At 40.6% G+C, this 17,487-nt stretch overlaps 2 protein-coding genes across 9 annotated transcripts in view; one reads left to right on the top strand and one right to left on the bottom strand.

Moving 5' to 3' along the window:
- PHYHIPL (phytanoyl-CoA 2-hydroxylase interacting protein like) overlaps positions 1–12,469 on the top strand; it is a 123,935-nt gene extending 111,466 nt beyond the window's left edge. For 3 of the 4 annotated variants that reach the window (XM_038140041.1, XM_038140039.1, XM_038140040.1), the window contains exons 2-5: positions 1,380–1,576; positions 6,450–6,624; positions 7,558–7,675; positions 11,123–12,374. In XM_038140041.1, the coding sequence (XP_037995969.1) occupies positions 1,412–1,576; positions 6,450–6,624; positions 7,558–7,675; positions 11,123–11,657 (993 nt within the window). In that variant the 5' untranslated portion in view covers positions 1,380–1,411 and the 3' untranslated portion in view covers positions 11,658–12,374. Of the gene's footprint in view, positions 1–1,379; positions 1,577–6,449; positions 6,625–7,557; positions 7,676–11,122 lie in introns of all 4 variants that reach the window. The other variant, XM_038140038.1, reaches the window with a different exon arrangement.
- The window catches only part of FAM13C (family with sequence similarity 13 member C), a 117,287-nt gene continuing 111,969 nt past the window's right edge, over positions 12,170–17,487 (bottom strand). For 3 of the 5 annotated variants that reach the window (XM_038140033.1, XM_038140035.1, XM_038140036.1), the window contains 4 exons: positions 17,306–17,401; positions 15,891–16,090; positions 14,905–15,006; positions 12,170–14,109 (listed from right to left, as the gene is read on the bottom strand). In XM_038140033.1, coding sequence (XP_037995961.1) covers positions 13,986–14,109; positions 14,905–15,006; positions 15,891–16,090; positions 17,306–17,401 — 522 coding nt within the window. In that variant the 3' untranslated portion in view covers positions 12,170–13,985. The remainder of the gene's footprint in view (positions 14,110–14,904; positions 15,007–15,890; positions 16,091–17,305; positions 17,402–17,487) is intronic. The other 2 variants (XM_038140034.1, XM_038140037.1) reach the window with 1 other exon arrangement.

The raw sequence follows: 17,487 nt of genomic DNA, 5'->3' as shown, positions 1-17,487 counted from the left end.
CTAGCTGGAGATCTATGAATTTTGCAGACTCTGTGATTGAATTTCACATATCTATGAGCAGAATTTTGAACAATCAGGTCAGCAGTAATATTCCTGCATTGAACTGCTGGAATAATTCTTTGGCAGATTATGTTGAGAGGCTGAAATGTTCCTAATGTTTTCCAAGTAAAGATTTTACTTTTATTAGTGCCCAAACATCTCTGAGTTCAGTTTTTTATCATTTATTACCAGTTATAATGAAAATATAAATGCGATCTTTTTCTACAATTAGATGTGACCATGAATAATTCTCACAATGCGTTGCCTCACATCCCTGCATGAGTTTCCCATCTTTGTCATCTGGCCAGAATTTGGGAGCTTTCCTCCCTTTCTTAGCTTTTCATTTTTTCACTTTTTTCATTTTTTTTTCATTTTTTTTCATTAGCTTTTTGTTTTCTGCTTTGGTTCTACCTGTCCTTATCTATGTTCAATTTTCATTTTTTTTCTGTTCTGTTTCTTTACTTCTTCTCTTACATCATGTAGATGTTTTCATTTTTTACCCAGTATTTTTTCTCAGCTTACTGATTTGGTTTTTTTTATTTGTTGACTTTTGACTTGAGTCTTATGTAAGTGCAAGAACACCTAACGTTTCTGAATCCTAATGTTCACGGAATGCTGAACTATAAAGTTGCCTTGGGAACTAAGGGGAGGCCTAAATTTAGAACCAGTGATTCTTTCTGGGGTCAATGGTCATTTGTTCACCTCCCATATGTACTTAGAAAAGAACTTCCCAAGAAAACTGTAGGGTCTCAGCTGGGAAAATGGGAAGAATAAAGAACAGAAAATGAAGTTTGCTCGCGTGTCCCTTTTGCTGTGGCTCATCAAAGTATTAATTGTTTCATTTCAAAGGAATTGCTGTTTTAAATATGTGTACACAAATGTGTATATGCATCCACCATCTATAAACCTTGCAGAGATTGGCTGTGTTTTGTGCTTGAAAAGTGGTTCAAGGATGGACATGATTTCTGCTTGTGTTGAAGTGGCTGACAGATATGAATAGGGCCATTATGTTAACTGTGGGCATTGCTGGCTTCCTAACTGAACCTTGGAGCACCTGACAGCTTCAGGTGGTTTTTCTGTCAGCCTGCAAGCACACACAGGGGTGATGCCAGCCACTCTGTGCACCATGTTATTAGTGCTCACTCACCTGAGCAATTTCATCCCTTTCCAATGCTTTCCATCACTGACATCCAGACTTGTACAACTGTACCCCACTGGCTGCACAGGACCCCCTGTGAGCCTTTGTGAAAGGATGTTCAGGGACATGCTGGATCTGGAGCACACAAAACACTGATCAAATGGCTCCTTCACTGAACTAATGGTGCTTGTTTTCTGTGCAGGGAATAAATCACAAGATAGTGGGATTGCAGAGATGGAGGAGCTTCCAGTCCCACACAACATCAAAATAAGTAACATCACGTGCGATTCCTTCAAGATTTCTTGGGACATGGATTCTAAATCCAAGGATCGCATTACTCATTACTTCATCGATCTCAACAAGAAAGAAAACAAGAATTCCAACAAATTCAAACACAAGGTAATTTTCATTTAAAAATCGAGGCAAAAATGCTTGATTTTAAACAGATGAATCTCTGTGTTTTATTAACCTTTCAAAGCCAGGCCATGGGAAACAGGAATTGGATATCCAACAAAGGTGGGTTTTGATTAATCTGATGGAATTTTGGTTTACTAAAAGTACCTTCTCTGTCTCCAGCCTGTGTGCATGTACACACAAATACGTTTGTTTCAGAGAGAACTGCACATTACCTTTTCTGTTTCATTTGGAAGTATTTTTGGTACCTCTACAATGTAGTGCAAGACTGCCATTTTTATTCCTGACTAGTTCTTTATCATTATTTACAAAATGTGTGTATTCTCTGCCTGTCCTTGTTCAGTGACAGACTCCTGAGAGCAACACATATCATTTCAACAGAAGAGCCACAAATTCTAATGCACTTCAGGAAGGCTTCCAGCAATTTTAGTTTGCAGCATTCAGCACTGTGACCTGAATATTCATCTGGCCTCTTTCCTCACGGCTCTGGTGCAGGAACATATTGAAGGCATTGCAGGATCTGCAAATGCCTTATTTACCAAATCCAGCAAAATTTGCTTTGACCTCAGAGCAGTCGAAATACTGAGATGTCTAGAGAAACATTGAGATAGAACATTCTTCAAATTCAAAACTAATGTTGGCATTATCTAAGATATAAGATTTGCCAAGGCACAAATAACTGTCCAAACAAATGTAAGGGTTGTAATTTTCTCAGCACCTAAATAACTGTTGGTTTCTAAGCCAGTGGGATAAACAGAAGATATTCTCACCAATTTCTCTGAGGCTTTTTATTGTGAGAGTATTTTTATGAGATTTCTGTTAATGGCAGGTGTATAATTTTCTTATTTGACCTTTTTTGTTTTTGTTGGTTTTGGTTGGAAGTGACATATGCAGTAAGAGTAATGAAAAATCACTTACTATTTCTTGAAATCGAGAATTTTACATGTTTGGCCAGGTTGTTGCAGTTGCTAGGAACCAGTGTGTGAAGCACTACTAACCTAATGTTATAATAGGCATGTATTATGCCCCATTTTTAATTGTAATAGCAAATAAAGTAGAGTACTTTTGCTTTTTTCTCACTCTCTAAAGTGGGATGGATTCTTTCTAATTTCATTTATTTTATTATTCTACATGTTTTTTCATTCATGTGCTAACTGGTGTATGCTTGGAACATTAATTTTTGTGAAAAGTAGAGCCATCCTAGTAGAGCAAACACCACATACACTTCAGAATCTTTATCACAGCAATGAGATTAGACTTGCAATGGAGGGGGGGAAAGGATATTGGTAGTATAATAAAGAAAAGCTATTAGATTTAGTTTGTGTTCCTCAGCAATTCCCTAGCTTTTTATTGTGCAGTAGCCTTTAGTCAAAGGACAAAGGTAATTGGTTTTGTAAGAATGGGAGACTAAAATCTATCAATTAAAATGATGAATAATTTGGATGTCTTGTCAGAATTAACTAAAAATTGATTGCTACTAATTTTGTTAGTGACTAGGTTAAGATTTTTTTGGTGTGATTTTTTGGATGGTTTTATTCCCAAGCTTGAATGACAGAGATTCAGAGAGTAGAGAGAGGGTGGACAATAGTTAAGCACAGACTGAATACTCCAGCTCTGTGCCAGAGCACTTGGGTGTTTGCTTTCATGCATCTTTAGTACTAAGCAATTTTTAGTTTTTGAGTAATTACCTCCAAGAACTAACGCTGGTTATAATTGATGTGCTCAGATTCCAAATGTGTAACCCAGGTGTGGCTCAAGACAAGCATCCTTCCTCCTTTTAGGTCGCAGTAGGAGTTTCCCAGCTGAAGCTCAGCAGCAGGAGCTGATAGCCCAGCACTGAATCCTCACAGCAGGGAACTGACCTCAGTCCCCACCCATCCCCTGACTTCCTAACAAAGCTTTTGCATTAAGGAGAGGGATAGCACTGCCCTTTCTCCTAGCAGAGCTTTTTTAGAGAGAAAACAGTGAGCCCTACTGCATAGATATGAAAAAGAGCACTGGGATTTACTCCTAGGAGGCATCCAGCACCCTGGCCTCTACAAGGAGAATTCATCCTAACCTAGCTTACAGGAAGGGTAAAGCACTGCAAGTGCCTATCCCTCTCACAGGTGTTAACGCAAGGGACCAGCTCATTTTCTTACTTATACAGAATTAACATTAAGTATCAGTTTGCTCAGATGTCTGTAAGTTACTTGGGTTATAGACTTCACCTGATAGATCCGTGCTCTACCTCAGAAAAGGGAGCTCTTTGTTTTCTGGTGTACTTGGGAATGATTCAACCTTCCAATACTGTTTCTTTTGGTAAATATATAAAGTATATTCAGCATACTTAGGGTGCATAAAGTTTCATTATTTTTGACTATCGTCACCACCTCTATGAAGGAGAAGGTTTGTATTGGTAGTGGTGTGCAAAGACTAGAATTGCAATAAGATTTTGTTTTCTTTTCAATTCATTTTGTATACCTCCTCTCTTTTTTAAAATATGGAAATATGAGTACTCCTATGTAATAAGAAAAATACTCAAATATTTAGCAAAACTGGGACTAGAATCTGGATGTGCTGAGTTCCCACAATGTGTTCTACGAGATGACCTGGCAAAGGGAAGGGTAACATGGAATGGGAGAAAGTTGAAGACTGAAAGCTGCCTCTTTTCCCAAAAAGGAGAGTAGAGTGACTCATACACCTTGCTGCTTAGTTGTTCAAAGCTCCCAGGCTGTTCTTAGAAATTATTGCCGTCTAGGTACCTTTGGAGCTGTCTGGTGGGTGCTGGTAGTGGAGCAGCCATCTGCCACTCTAGCATCCTGGCTCTCCTTGAGCTGGCACAGTACCTGCTTTGCACTTCTTTGGTGGCTCAGCCAGGAATGAGAGCTGAGCAGAAGAGAGATGAAAGGGAGAAGTGGAGAATCCCCAGAGGAACCTCAATGTGAACATTTGAATATTTCTTCTCTGTTGTGGCCTTTAAAGAAACGTGGTGTTTGCTTAGGAAAGAACCAGCAGATTCGAGTTGTGAGAAGCATCACATCTGCCCCTCCTCCCCTCCTCTCCAGCAAGACAGAAACCCCTCAGCTCTGTGGTGGTCTGACCCTTTCTTTTTACCCTATTTTTTTTTTTTTTTAGTAGTCTTTCCCTTTTTTGGTATGGTTAAAAGAGGTAGCTGATGCACAGCTGGAGGGTAAAGCTTTGATACCTGGGGCAACAAGGCTTTTAATTTTTTACATGAAAACTGACAAAATTAATGGGGAAAAAGCCACCACTGGAGTGTGAGCAGAGAGATCTGACCCAGGTAGAAGCTGCTTTTACCATAACCCAAGAAGAGGTGACAGGAAGACCAATGATGTTAACTGTGGCACCTGCTGGCTGCATGAGCAGTAGCAGACTCAGTCCAGTGGGATGCCTTTCAGGGTGGTAGCTTTAAATGTCATTTGGTGTGCCTTTTTTTTCTTTGTTATTTTTCTCTCCATATTATGAATTGTAGCGTGCACAACTCTCTCCTTTTCAGATAAGGTTTTACCCAACTATTATTTGGTTTGGATGAGAATTGACAAAAGAGTAATCATGACTACAAAATTTTACCCTGGATTATCACTCAATTACATCAATTCTTGTAATATCCCAAGCTGCTAATTTTACAGTTTCTTAATACAGAAACTGAAGATAATTTTTTGTTGATAGGAAAACAAAAGGAGAAAGATCTTTTTCCATAATAGAAGACAAGGTAAAAAAATCCTTCAGATCTTGCTTAGAGGTCATGACCAGGAAATATCTCCCTTCTATTCCTTTTTTCCTTTAAAGACTACTATGCTATAGGTAGATGGACTACTACAGCAGTCCATCTACCTATAGTCCTAGTATAGGACTACTGTATATGGGTAGATGATTGTGGACTAGGATTTGCAGGTGGACAGTTAAGGATGTCATTTAAAGTGCTCACTTTTCACATGGCAGCTGTCCTACTATTCTGTCATTACTGGTGAATATTCAATAATAAATAACTCTCATTCAGAGAGAGTTATTTACAGCTACTCAGGTACATACAGAGAATCACTAAACTCCATTGTGAGTCCTTTCCCCCACAGTTCTTGTGTAAAATGTCCCTTTCTTCCATTTTTTCTGTCCTTTGGTGGTCTGTACCAAAGTCTTTGGTACTGTAGAAACCAAGTATTTCAACTACAACAAGCAGCTGCTTTTCTTGGTTGCACCCTGGGGCTGTGATATACTGGAAGAGCAAAACAGAGGATCTGAAGGGGCTCCCCTCTGAAGTGGAGGGGAAAGCAAGAGGTTCAGTGATAGGCTCAAACTGTTTGCTTCTTCTGGCCATTGCTGTGCAGAAGGGTATTTTGAAAGATGTGAACCAGCCGTAGTTACTCTGCAATGTGTTTAATTTTCTCTGTTGAAATTTAGTTTGAAAGGTAGCAGCAGCAGTGTAGCTGGACTAATTGACAGCATGAGGAATTTTGTTTGATTACTTTGGTCAAAAGAAAACAGTGAGAGCACAAGAATCTCTTAAGACAGCTTTGTTCTCAATAGCATGTCTTTCTTTCTCTGCATATGTAAGCATAAATGACCCTAGAGTGAATTGTGTATATACTATATATTATAGTATTACTCTACAGTCACTTGGAATAAATAATTATTTCATACACGCAGGTTATCCCCATGTCTCTTAGAACAGGCCTTACACCATGGTCCTCTGCCACTGCTCACCTTACTGCACCAAAAAACTGTGGGAAGTAGCTCCAGTTTGCAGAGAAGAGCCAGGGTTGAGGGCTACGCTGCAAAAGCAGCGAAGAAAAGGATGGCAGATCGGTTTGGGTTCATTGCTGACTTGTGTGTCCTTTGGTGCTTTTGTTTGTGCCAGGATGTGCCCACCAAGCTGGTGGCCAAGGCTGTTCCTCTGCCCATGACGGTGCGCGGGCACTGGTTCCTGAGCCCCAGGACGGAGTACACGGTAGCGGTGCAGACGGCCTCCAAGCAGGTCGATGGCGATTACGTCGTGTCCGAGTGGAGCGAGATCATCGAGTTTTGCACCGCAGGTAACGCTGCTGAGGCAGCCTGCTCCACAGGCTGGAGTCAATTAGTGCTAGCCTTGCTGCCACACTGGGCTGGTCGCCTGCCAGTGCCAGCTGTGCTGGTGGCCTGAAATAGTCACTCCTGGAACCTGGAATTCATGCTTTAGGCTTTGTATGTGCCAAGGTTTGGCACGTTAAGCAGAGGCAGCTGGACTGTCCTTTTCTTGTGCAATAGCTTAGCTGTCCCTGAGTGCTGTGCCTGGCACCACTGCTTGTCCCAGGATAGAAAAGGGCCACTTGTGTGCCTGTCGCTGGCTACCAGCACCTGTGGGGACAGGTAGAATGGCAGCTCTCTAGCAGCTTGAGACATTCTGCTGCTGTGCCTTCTCTGCATGCTGCAAAGCCTCAGCACCATCAACATCCCATCTTGAGCATCACTTAGGCCTGATTTGTAAGTTTTCCTTTGGATGTTCACGACCTGCTGTCACTGTGCATGCCTGTGGGAAAGCTGAGGACTGAGTCAAGCTCAGTACGAATCCATGTTGGTTGGGAAGCCGTTTAAGCTGGGTCCTAAGCAAGCTTTGTTAGTACTGTCACTGGTTATTGGCTCACAACCAGGTATATTGTAGCAAGCAGTGAGCCAGAGAGGGCAGTCCTGAGCTCCTCTGCAGTCCTGAGCTGCACTGCAGTCCCAAATACAGGGAAACCAGCTCTAACATAGGAAATCCTGAGCTGAAAGTTGCTGTAGGCTTGCAGAGTCTTCATGAGGAAGGAGTGGGGAGAATCACAAACACCGGCTCCTTCCATTTGATTTGCTTGTTGCCACTGTTGAAAACTGGGGCAGGATGTGATGTGTATTACCAAGGCTCTGTTCCTAGATTTCAGTCTGCATGGGCTTTTGGGAAGTGTTGTGGTTTTTCCTGCCCTCTGTACTAGCAGTTTGTCTTTCCTTTCCAGATTATTCAAAAGTTCACCTAACACAGCTATTGGAAAAAGCTGAAGTGATTGCAGGCCGTATGCTTAAACTGTCTGTTTTTTATCGGAATCAGCACAAAGAATACTTTGATTATATCAGGTAAGAAACTAAACATATTCAAAAGTCCTTTGGCAAATTAAAGGAGTAATGAAAATAAGTAAATAGAGACAGCTGTGCTGAAGCTGTAGCAGAATGTCTGTATGCTTTATAGCCCATTCAGAGGAAGGCAGAGAATAAAACACAACCGGTTTCTTTCACCTTGCTTAACTCAGCACCTCCATTAGGCAATAAAAGTCTGTGTTTTGAAGCAGAAACTGAGGTACTCATAGGAACTCCAGCCTGATTAAAGCATCTGTAATCATAATGGAGAATTTAGTAGCCAAATATTTCCATTGTACTGAGAAATTAAGAGTGAGATGACTGACAGTAGGAGTGTACAAAAGTGTGCACGGGCCTTTGCCTGCATGTAAGAGTTCAATCTCAAATATTTGCTCTCCCTTGTACAACCATCCTATTTCCGTGCTCAAATGCAGTTATACAGACTCTGCAATCTGAATGTTAATTTATAGACCATGTGGGGAGGGAGAGGGCATTATGTTTAGGCAGTGTTAAAGCCCCGTGCTTCAGCTGGAATGAAAAAACAGGAGAGCTGGAGGTAGGTTCCCTGTTCTGCTGGAGACCCAGTGTGCCCTCCACACACGGTGGGAAGCATCAGGGTAAGAGAAAAGCAGACTATTTGATAGAAGGAGTCAAAGCTCGTGCTGCATGAGCAGGAACAGCCACACAGGGTAACCTTCTCCTGTTAGAGGAACATGGATGAGAGGTAAGCAGTGTGTTGGAAGGCTGCACCACTGACTGTGCTGCTTTAATATTCATCAGGAGATAGGGCTCCTGCTGGGCCACATAATTTGTTTTATGTGAGTGTCCCACTAGTACCTGCCTGAAATGGAAAGTTTTTAAAAAAAACTCAAGGCAATCCAGCTTAAAGAACAGACTCCACTATATTTGGAAACATTCCCACTTTGTAGTCTTGGGTATCTAATTTATTCCAAGAGTGTATTGGATATTGCAGAGCATGGGCTTGCTCTTCCGCTTCTGTGTTTTGGAAGGATTATTTTATTGCACATAGGGACACAGCTACAAAACTCAGTAGAGGTAGAGAATAAATTGCAGTTGTTGTTCTTCGAGGCCCTCATAACCACTGCTCCCATCCTGGGCTGGATGCCACAGAAGGGAAATGCCTGTTCTGTTCTGATCCTCACATTGCTTAATTTTCAGCTGTGTAATAGTAGTGCATCTGCCTTTGTGTTCATTAATGTTGAAAATTGCCACTGAGGTGCATTTATAGCTGTGGGTTTGGCCTTGTTCTGCCAAATGTGACTGTAATTGATTGCACTCTATCTGTTCCTCTTCTTCCTGCTAAGTTCTTTCTTGGTTTGACACCAATAGAGATGGATTTGTTTTCCCTCTGTTAGTTAGCTGGAGACAAAAAGCTGTTCCACCAGGCCAGTGGGAAGCTACACTGCCAGAACTGGCTGATGGTCACCTCTTTTGATCAGAAATAGACCAATACAGTCACAAGGGCTAATCCTTCCCCAGTACACCTGCCTGTATGTTATGTTAAAAGCCCTAACCACATCCTTCCTATTAGGGAAAATTCCTTGTCATCCCATGGCTGCCATGGTCCCTGGTGTCATCACACAGCCTGGAAAAGCTCTGGTAGCATTGGCATAGAGGCAGCTGCTCCTGTGCTAAAGCAGCAGCCCCTAATGCAGGGGTTGAGGTGAGCTCAGAAGGGGTGTTTGTGGCACTGCAGCTTACCTTGGCTGGGAGCACCAAAAGCAGCTCTGATCCCCCGAAAGGGCAACTTATAATTAGCCTAATTGGCCACTGGATGTCAGTATCTTGCCACAGAAATGGAACCTACTTTCTCAGAATGAAGCCTGGCTTTTCAGGTTGCAGAGGTTTCAGGTGGTTATTTAAGCTTATTCAACCTTTTTTTTCTCTCTTTTTTTCTCCCTAGTAACCTCTTCAGTTTTAAAATACTAATTATACCCCCCCTCCAATCAATGTCTTATGAAATTGGTCTTGAGACAATAAGTAGGTAGTATTTGAATGGCTCAGAAAAATTCTGAAATGTATCTTACAGTAAAATAAAGCTGTACTGCTGAGAAGATTACAAATAATGAAAAAAATAATCACAGCTGGAGATATTACTGAGTTGATTCAGAGCTGTTTGTAATGTACACACTGAGTTTGTTTGCTTTGACTGCTACCTCCCACTTTAAGCAAGCAAAACCTTCTCCCACTCAGCACCACTTTACATGGACCTTATGAAAGTTAGAAGCAGAGAGAGAACAGTCTTTCTTGGCTAGTTTCCCCTTTCCTAAAAGAAGGGAAAGAAGGGAAAAAGAAAAAAAAAGTAAAAGCAAAGCGGGGAATATAAGAAGCATAAGAATCAGAATCTCCAGCTCTATAGCCTCATACATTTTTAATCTGTCATGTCAGTGAGTATAAAGACATTGTTCTAAGGATGCCTAGCAAATATGGTGTTTTGCAGGACTTACAAAAGGGGCTGGTTCCCTTTCAGGTTTTATGTGGTTGCAGGTGCAGAGGGAGCCAAAGCTGCCACTGGAGCATGTCCAGAGTTGTGTGGGACAAAAACTGGGGGATGCCCTGCTGTACGTAAAAATCTCAGGTGCTAAGGAGGGTTAGAGGGGATGTCTTGGAGTATTCTCCTACATTTAGCAGCCTAATGCTGCTGAATGCAATTTGGGATTTGGAGTTTTAAAAATTCACTTGTTTGTTGTACATTTCTTTTCACTGGAATGAAATTGAGCTAAGTTAAAAAAAAAAAAAAAAGTTAGTCTTTTTTCCCCTTTAGGACTAGTGACTGCAGAAGCTGGATACCAACCAAAATGGAAAGTAACCAAATTGCCTAATTCTCTGTGCCCAGCTCTGCACTGATTGAAGTCAGCAGTAGACCAATTAGACTTGAAATGATCATCTGGGGACAAAAAATACTGGCAGACAGTACATTCTTTCCTATAACCTCTCTAAAAAGCATCCTTCAGAAATAACTTTCACTGGCAGTGTTCTACATGAACTATATACTGCCTATGCTAAAAATACATATTAACAAACAGTATAGTCAGCATATGGAGACTGACTTGTAATAGTCAACACGTGTTTATTGTTAGAGATGTAGTGTAAGTCTGAACAAATCGGCTAATTAAAGATATTTGTAATCTGGGGGCTTTTATGTTTGTGCTTTTTTTTGCCTGAATGTGATACCCAGACAGCTGACAGAGAAGGCAGGCTGGAAAAGCAGATTTTCCCCTTGAACAGGAATTTTTCTAGCTCTTCCCAAGTCTGATGGCACTTGATTTTCTTGGTGCTAGGACACTGACACTAACCCTGTCTTTCAGTTTAATGGTTTTACTTTGTGTCCCTTCAGTCCTGTTTCTAAACAGCATCATGTCTTAACTTTCCACTTTTTCTTTGCCATGTGTTACAAAATAAACAATACCAGTGCTTCATTTGTAGAGAGCACCATGGGAATGCTATGCAGCCCTCTGTTAAGGATAACAGTGGCAGCCATGGCTCTCCAATCAGTGGGAAGCTGGAAGGCATCTTCTTTAGCTGCAACACTGAGTTTAACACTGGGAAGCCACCCCAAGATTCACCCTATGGAAGATACAGGTATGAGATTGCAGCTGAAAAACTCTTCAACCCCAATACTAACTTGTACTTTGGAGACTTCTACTGCATGTACACAGCCTACCACTACGTCATCCTGGTGATCGCCCCCGTGGGATCGCCTGGAGATGAGTTCTGTAAGCAGCGCCTTCCCCAGCTAAACATAAAAGATAACAAATTTCTGACCTGCGATGAAGAAGACGGGGTCATGGTTTACCATCATGCCCAGGATGTTATTTTGGAAGTAATTTACACTGATCCTGTGGATCTCTCCCTTGGCACAGTTGCTGAAATTACTGGTCACCAACTAATGAGCTTGTCTACTGCAAATGCAAAGAAAGATCCCAGCTGCAAGACCTGCAATATCAGTGTTGGACGTTAAAACTGCCCTCGTCCCTTAGGAGCCTTCAAACCTCTGTTGCCCATGTCCATAGTCAGACAGTTCTGTCGGAAGCATGCACATGCCGCTGTCACCAAAAGCAACTACCAGTCTTCAAAACCTCCAATAGCCTTCTTAGGATCTCTTCTCTCCCTCTTCCCTTCTGTTCCCTCGATGCTTTAAATGATTAGAAGTCCTGGATTTCTTTCTGGCAACCATTTATACCTAGATGCTGCAAAAATTGTTTTCTGTTTCTTGCCAAACATAACAAAATCCTATATAAACTGCTTTAGCAAAATAAAAATAACGGCTTATAAATGGTGTTTAAATATGCATTCATTTTAACTACTGAACAAGTACTGGGATAACTGAACAGCATGAAAGGTTGTAATTGCAGCATGATTTGAATTTCAGAGCCTAGAAATGTCAGCACTTCCAACGTGTTGTTTGACAGTGTTATTTATGTTATTTATATTAGCTAACTGAAAACAGAAACTGTGTCTCGACATAATAAATATAATAGAAAAATATTTTATTTGTACTGTTGTATAAAATATTATACAATCATATAGAATATATAGATTACATTTTAATATCAATTGTATACATGTCATTAAATCATTTTCCCTTATCAAAGATGTAGTTTGTAAACTTCAAATAGCTCTGTATCTGTTCCTGTTGCTCTAGATGACTTTAATTAAAACAGATTTATGAAGACCATTTCTGATTCATAAAAGTTAAGTTATAAATTATTAAATCAGTACACTGAAACAACAAACGTCTGCAAAATAAAAAATTCCTTTTTTTAGTGTTCATATTTTTTCCTCCATACTACTTGAAGATGTGTACATCTTCCAAATCATGCCATTACATACTAGATAAATACAAACATGGTTGGTACATAATAGGCTTTATAAAATCAAAATCTTCTTACCAAGATAAAAAACAGGTTGCTTATACTATGTGGTCAATACAAAATGACAGGTAAAACAAAACACTTAACATGATTCAACTGGTTCCAGTCCCTTTTTTTTTTTTTTCTTTAAGCAATTCTTCCCTTCTTTCTGTCTGGGGTAGGTATTTCCCAGAATCCCTGCTTTTCATTTCTAGCACAAAACCTGCTGATAGTCTTTCTATTTCTAGTCCACTTTTCACACCAATGGCCTACCATAAATAGTGACAATTCTCCTTAATATTACAAAGTGGTGCTCTGAAAGTTAAGAAAGATGTGTAACTCCAATGAAAAAATAACTTTTTATAACCTTATTTTCAGTAAACAAGAAGTCTAGCAGTCCTCATCAGATAACTGTGACACTCACTTATAGACCATGTACTTTATCTATCCAAAATATCTTAGCATAATGCAGTAATCTAATCCTGTTTTTATATATCTATATGTGGCAATTTATAACACAAGAAGTACTTCAACATTTTACAAAGTGCATGCGTTTAAACGAGCTTTGGTAGTTAGAGAAGCGAATGTTATAGCGTCAGGCAAACCAAAGTGCAAAGGTTAATAGAGAAATCAAAATTAGCATGTAGTTGATCTATTTACTGACTTCTAAATTCTGTGAGCCAGGTCCTGTGAACTAGTGAAAAGGACAGCAGCCACTACATTTGTTCCACCTTCTCTCAGCAACCTGCAGCTGTTTCATTTTGCCAAGCACTTTCTCCTATTCCTGCAACACCACTAGTTCCATTTGGCAGTCTCATTCTGGCCTTTTCCTGCATGAGCAGCCTCACTCTGCTCTGCTCCCAGCCCTGGCACTGCTTCTCCCTATGCACCTTTCTTTGAAGCCACTGGAATTGAAAGGCAGCTCTGTCTTGACAGCTAGAGTATGTTCTGAGTGTTTCCTTCACTCACTCGAATTCATTTATTTTTATCTAGTGAATCAGCACCCCAATAGCCAACATTACTAATTAGTTATAACACGTTAATTCTGGAAACAAACGTGTGGCACTTCAGCATGTACTAAGATGTACTAAAAACCTGCAGAACATTTCCTCACACTTTTAGAGCAGGTCAAACTGAGAATCTACATTACTTCAGCGTCCTTTTAATTTCTTAACATTCTCACAGTGCACTTCAAGGCTTTTTCAAAAGGAAAAATATATACTATATTCCACTCACCCGTGCTTAATAGTCTTGCATATTGCTGTCCTCTCGCATCACAGCTATTGTAATTGGTAAAGTGCATCAAAAATCTCAGTGTGTCAAATAATCGTGCAGCAGACCAAGACCTGTAAAATTACTTTCTCTTTTTCATTACTTGTTTGTTTGCTTGGATTTTTTTTTTCCTTAGAGAACAATATCACAGCATTGCATTCACTTCAAATTGTTTTGGAAATATCATGCTTACTGATGAGAACCTCCAGGAGCCTGATTTTGGCTTTTGTGTGCTTGTATTCAGAGTATTCCTCAGCCATTGGCACCCGATCTTCTTTCTGAGGACTCCTATGAAAAGCAAATAAAAGCACCATCACTTTTATGAGTAAGAAGAGAAGCAGTCCTATAAATTAATTCTTCAACAACTGATGAGGATTGGGGTTTTTTACTGACTGTAAATGACTGAGATAATTTGACAGGACCAAAAAGCTCTAATATACAGAAATAAAGTCATATTTAAAATACTGAATTTTCATATACTAGACAACTTTCTTGACAGCTGTGGAAGCATAATTACTTGATTCTCAAATATGCAGAGAAGTTATAATAATGCTCTGAAAATGGTTACCAGTTACCCCTTTTACCAGTGCCCATATACAGCATGGTTTTCAACAAAAATGTTTGCTAAATGAAGAGGAGGAAAAACAGAGTGAAAAATGTCCAGTATTTAACTCTGGGTGAAAAAAAAAAAACCCAAAAAACAGTGGCTTCTGGTTTTAAAATCTGGCTGTTTAAAAATGGTCCAACTTCCAAGTCTATTCCCTGCAGACTGACATCCTCAGAAAGGGACTTTTAGCAGCCTCCCTTCAGCTCAGGGAATATCCTGTGCTGAAGTGGGTATAAACCCATTGCAGGCATGTCCTGGAAGATCCCCAAATCCTGGCTTTTCTCACAGATGACCACATCTTGAAGAAGCTAAGCAGAGAGATAGATGGACATCTCCAGAGACCAGACATCTCCAGGGTATTTCCTGCCCTTAGGTGGAGCCCCTTTGGCCTGCTCACCCCAGAGTGCCCACCCTCACAGAGGCAAACAGCCCTGCCCAGCACCCAAAGGGACAAGGAGAGGGCCCTGCTGAGTTACCTTCCTGTCTGTCTGTAGAACTGCTCCTCAAACTCTCGAAGAGCCTTGCGAAGTCTCTTCTTGTCAGCTCTTGTTTCTCTGAGGTGTTCAAGCAGAACTGGCCTGTGGAACAGGGACAGGAACATGAAACACCCTTGTGCTTGGGAGGGGTGTAAAGCCCTGGATTTGAGCTGCTGCTCTGGGCCCTTGGCAGGCACTGACCAGAGCCCCAAGACATTCCATCTCACTCCATACACAGCTGTACTCCTTCCCTTTCACTGGCGTTCCAGCTAATAAAGGGAAGGCAGAGACTCTGGTCAGTGGAAGAGGAGAAGAGAAACATTCAGGACTGAGCCTCACTACTGGCCTAAATTCCCTGTGGAATTAATGGAGTTGACAGGGCTCTGTATCTCACAGGAGGAAATGCTGTAACTGAGTTACAGTCAACATGCAAGCCCTGCTCCTATTTGCAGCTGTTCCCAGTCATTACTGTGATGCACTTGAAATGCTAGTGGAAGCCAGAAGCATAATTTTTGGAGGCCGTGTTTTAGCTCGTGTTCAGAGAATAAGGGTATAAGCAGAGAGAGAATTCTGTTATGACATTTGCTCCTGGTAATCTTTTTTTAATGAAAAAATGCACAGAAATATCTTCCCAGCATTTATGAGCAGACTATTGTGCACACAGTGGATTTACATAGAAATCTTTTTTTATTTGATCTCTGTAGTGCTAGTGTCTAGTTAATCTCTAAGACCTTCCAATCAAAACACAAAAGATACCATCCCCTAAGGTGTGAGACCATATCTGTTCCTGGAAGGCACAAGTTACCTTTCTCTTCCTGGAGACAAAAAGTTGTTTGAATAGACAGCTCAAACCACCAGTGTGCTGCCCAAACAATGAATCTCCTCTGCAACAGGTATGCCCCATATTTCTCTTAAAGGCTCGTATTTCACTTACAAAGTCTACAATAAATGTTTTAAAACATTTGGGGGTGAAAGAGAGAACTTACATTGTTGCTTCGTGTAAATTGGACATTGACAAGGCTGTTTGCCTGTAAACTTTCTTTTCATCCAGAGGTGAAATATGTGCAGGCTCACTCTCCTCCTGTGAGTAACACAGGTGCTCTTCAACAGGGAAGCAAGACATTGGGCCAGATGATAGCTCATGGCTGCTTTGAGAATGGTCTTCATCTGAGTCTTCTTCCTCCTGCTTGGGAAATGAAAAACATTATCCAATTAATTGTTTACATTACAATACTTCCAGTAATAGGCTGACAACATAAAGAATTAGGATCTGACTTCCTGGATGTATTCATTGAAACAGAACACACATATCAAAAGCTTTACCAGGTCTACCTGAGGTTGTTCATGAAAGCACTCCTGGGGTCACTGGGTTACCATGCATTGCCTACCAGGAGTGAAAAGGACAGAAGCTGGCCCTGCTCCCAAGTATCTCCAGCTAGCAATTTATTTCTGCCTGCCCAAAAGCCTTTACATGTAGCAAACACTTAACTAACATTCCATATTTATGTAAGCAATGCAGTCTGGCTGGAACTTCTACTCCTCTTATTTACACATCTCCTGTGTGTATATTATATCCAGATGTTTTGATGGTAGAAAGAGTTGGAGGGAGAGATTCCACAGTTTCATTGCTACTAATGTTGACTACTAAAGTAGGGTGATATTGGTGTCTTGTTCACATTTCTCCATCCTCTGAAAAAAAACCTGAGCTACTGAAACTAGGGCTTAAACATAAAAACTCCATAGGCCAAAGCTCCAAACAAGTAACACTTAGGGGGCATTTCAGTGAAATTTTTCAATGAAATACTTGTGTGCAAGTATGCCAAGCCTTGCACTGTGATTTTTCAAAGAAATGTAAAGTTACACTGTCATCTAACAAGACAATAATAATTTTTAAAATTGACCTAGCCCCAACCAGTATTAGATTAGTATTTTTGGTAGACATGCTGATTAACTTCCACTGCCTTCACTCACTATGAGACCAGTACTGTTCCACTGCACCAATATTAAAGTACTACAAATTGTATGTATGTGCTACATGATTGATACATTGTTGATAAGATATAAAAGTTAGACATAGTGACAGCAAAGTCCTTCATGGAAAGAGAGAGGTTTCCTTCTGTGTTTCAGATGTTTGCCACGATGGGATACTAATGCCAGCCTTTGATGTCTTACCCAGCCCACTGAAGTTCTTGCCTCAGAACTGCTGCTGTACATTGGAACCTCTGGCATGTACAGAAGTTGAATTTTACAGAGCATTTTGAAGTATCCACACCCTGTATTAACCAACGAGCATGCTTTTTGGTGTCAGTAGTTCTATTGTTGCTAAGTGGACATACAGGTACAAATCAAACACAGCATTTTGTATGATCCCTTGACATTGGATGAATTCTTTCCAACTTACAATTGTTGTGATCAAAGATGGAGCAGCCAGAAGTTTCTTGATGATTCTGTATCTGTCGTAAAGAGGTTTCATGAGACTCTTTTCTTGCTTAGTTACCTAACGAGAAATCATAACAAAACATAGCTCTCAAAAATTAAAAAATAAAAAGTAAATTTAAAATATTCTCATTTTCTCCTGTAAAG

Source organism: Motacilla alba, chromosome 6 (genome assembly GCF_015832195.1).
Source record: "Motacilla alba alba isolate MOTALB_02 chromosome 6, Motacilla_alba_V1.0_pri, whole genome shotgun sequence".
Taxonomy (NCBI): Eukaryota; Metazoa; Chordata; class Aves; order Passeriformes; family Motacillidae; genus Motacilla; species Motacilla alba.
Note: the sequence above shows the minus strand (reverse complement) of the source record. Positions and strands in the feature narration are given on the sequence as shown.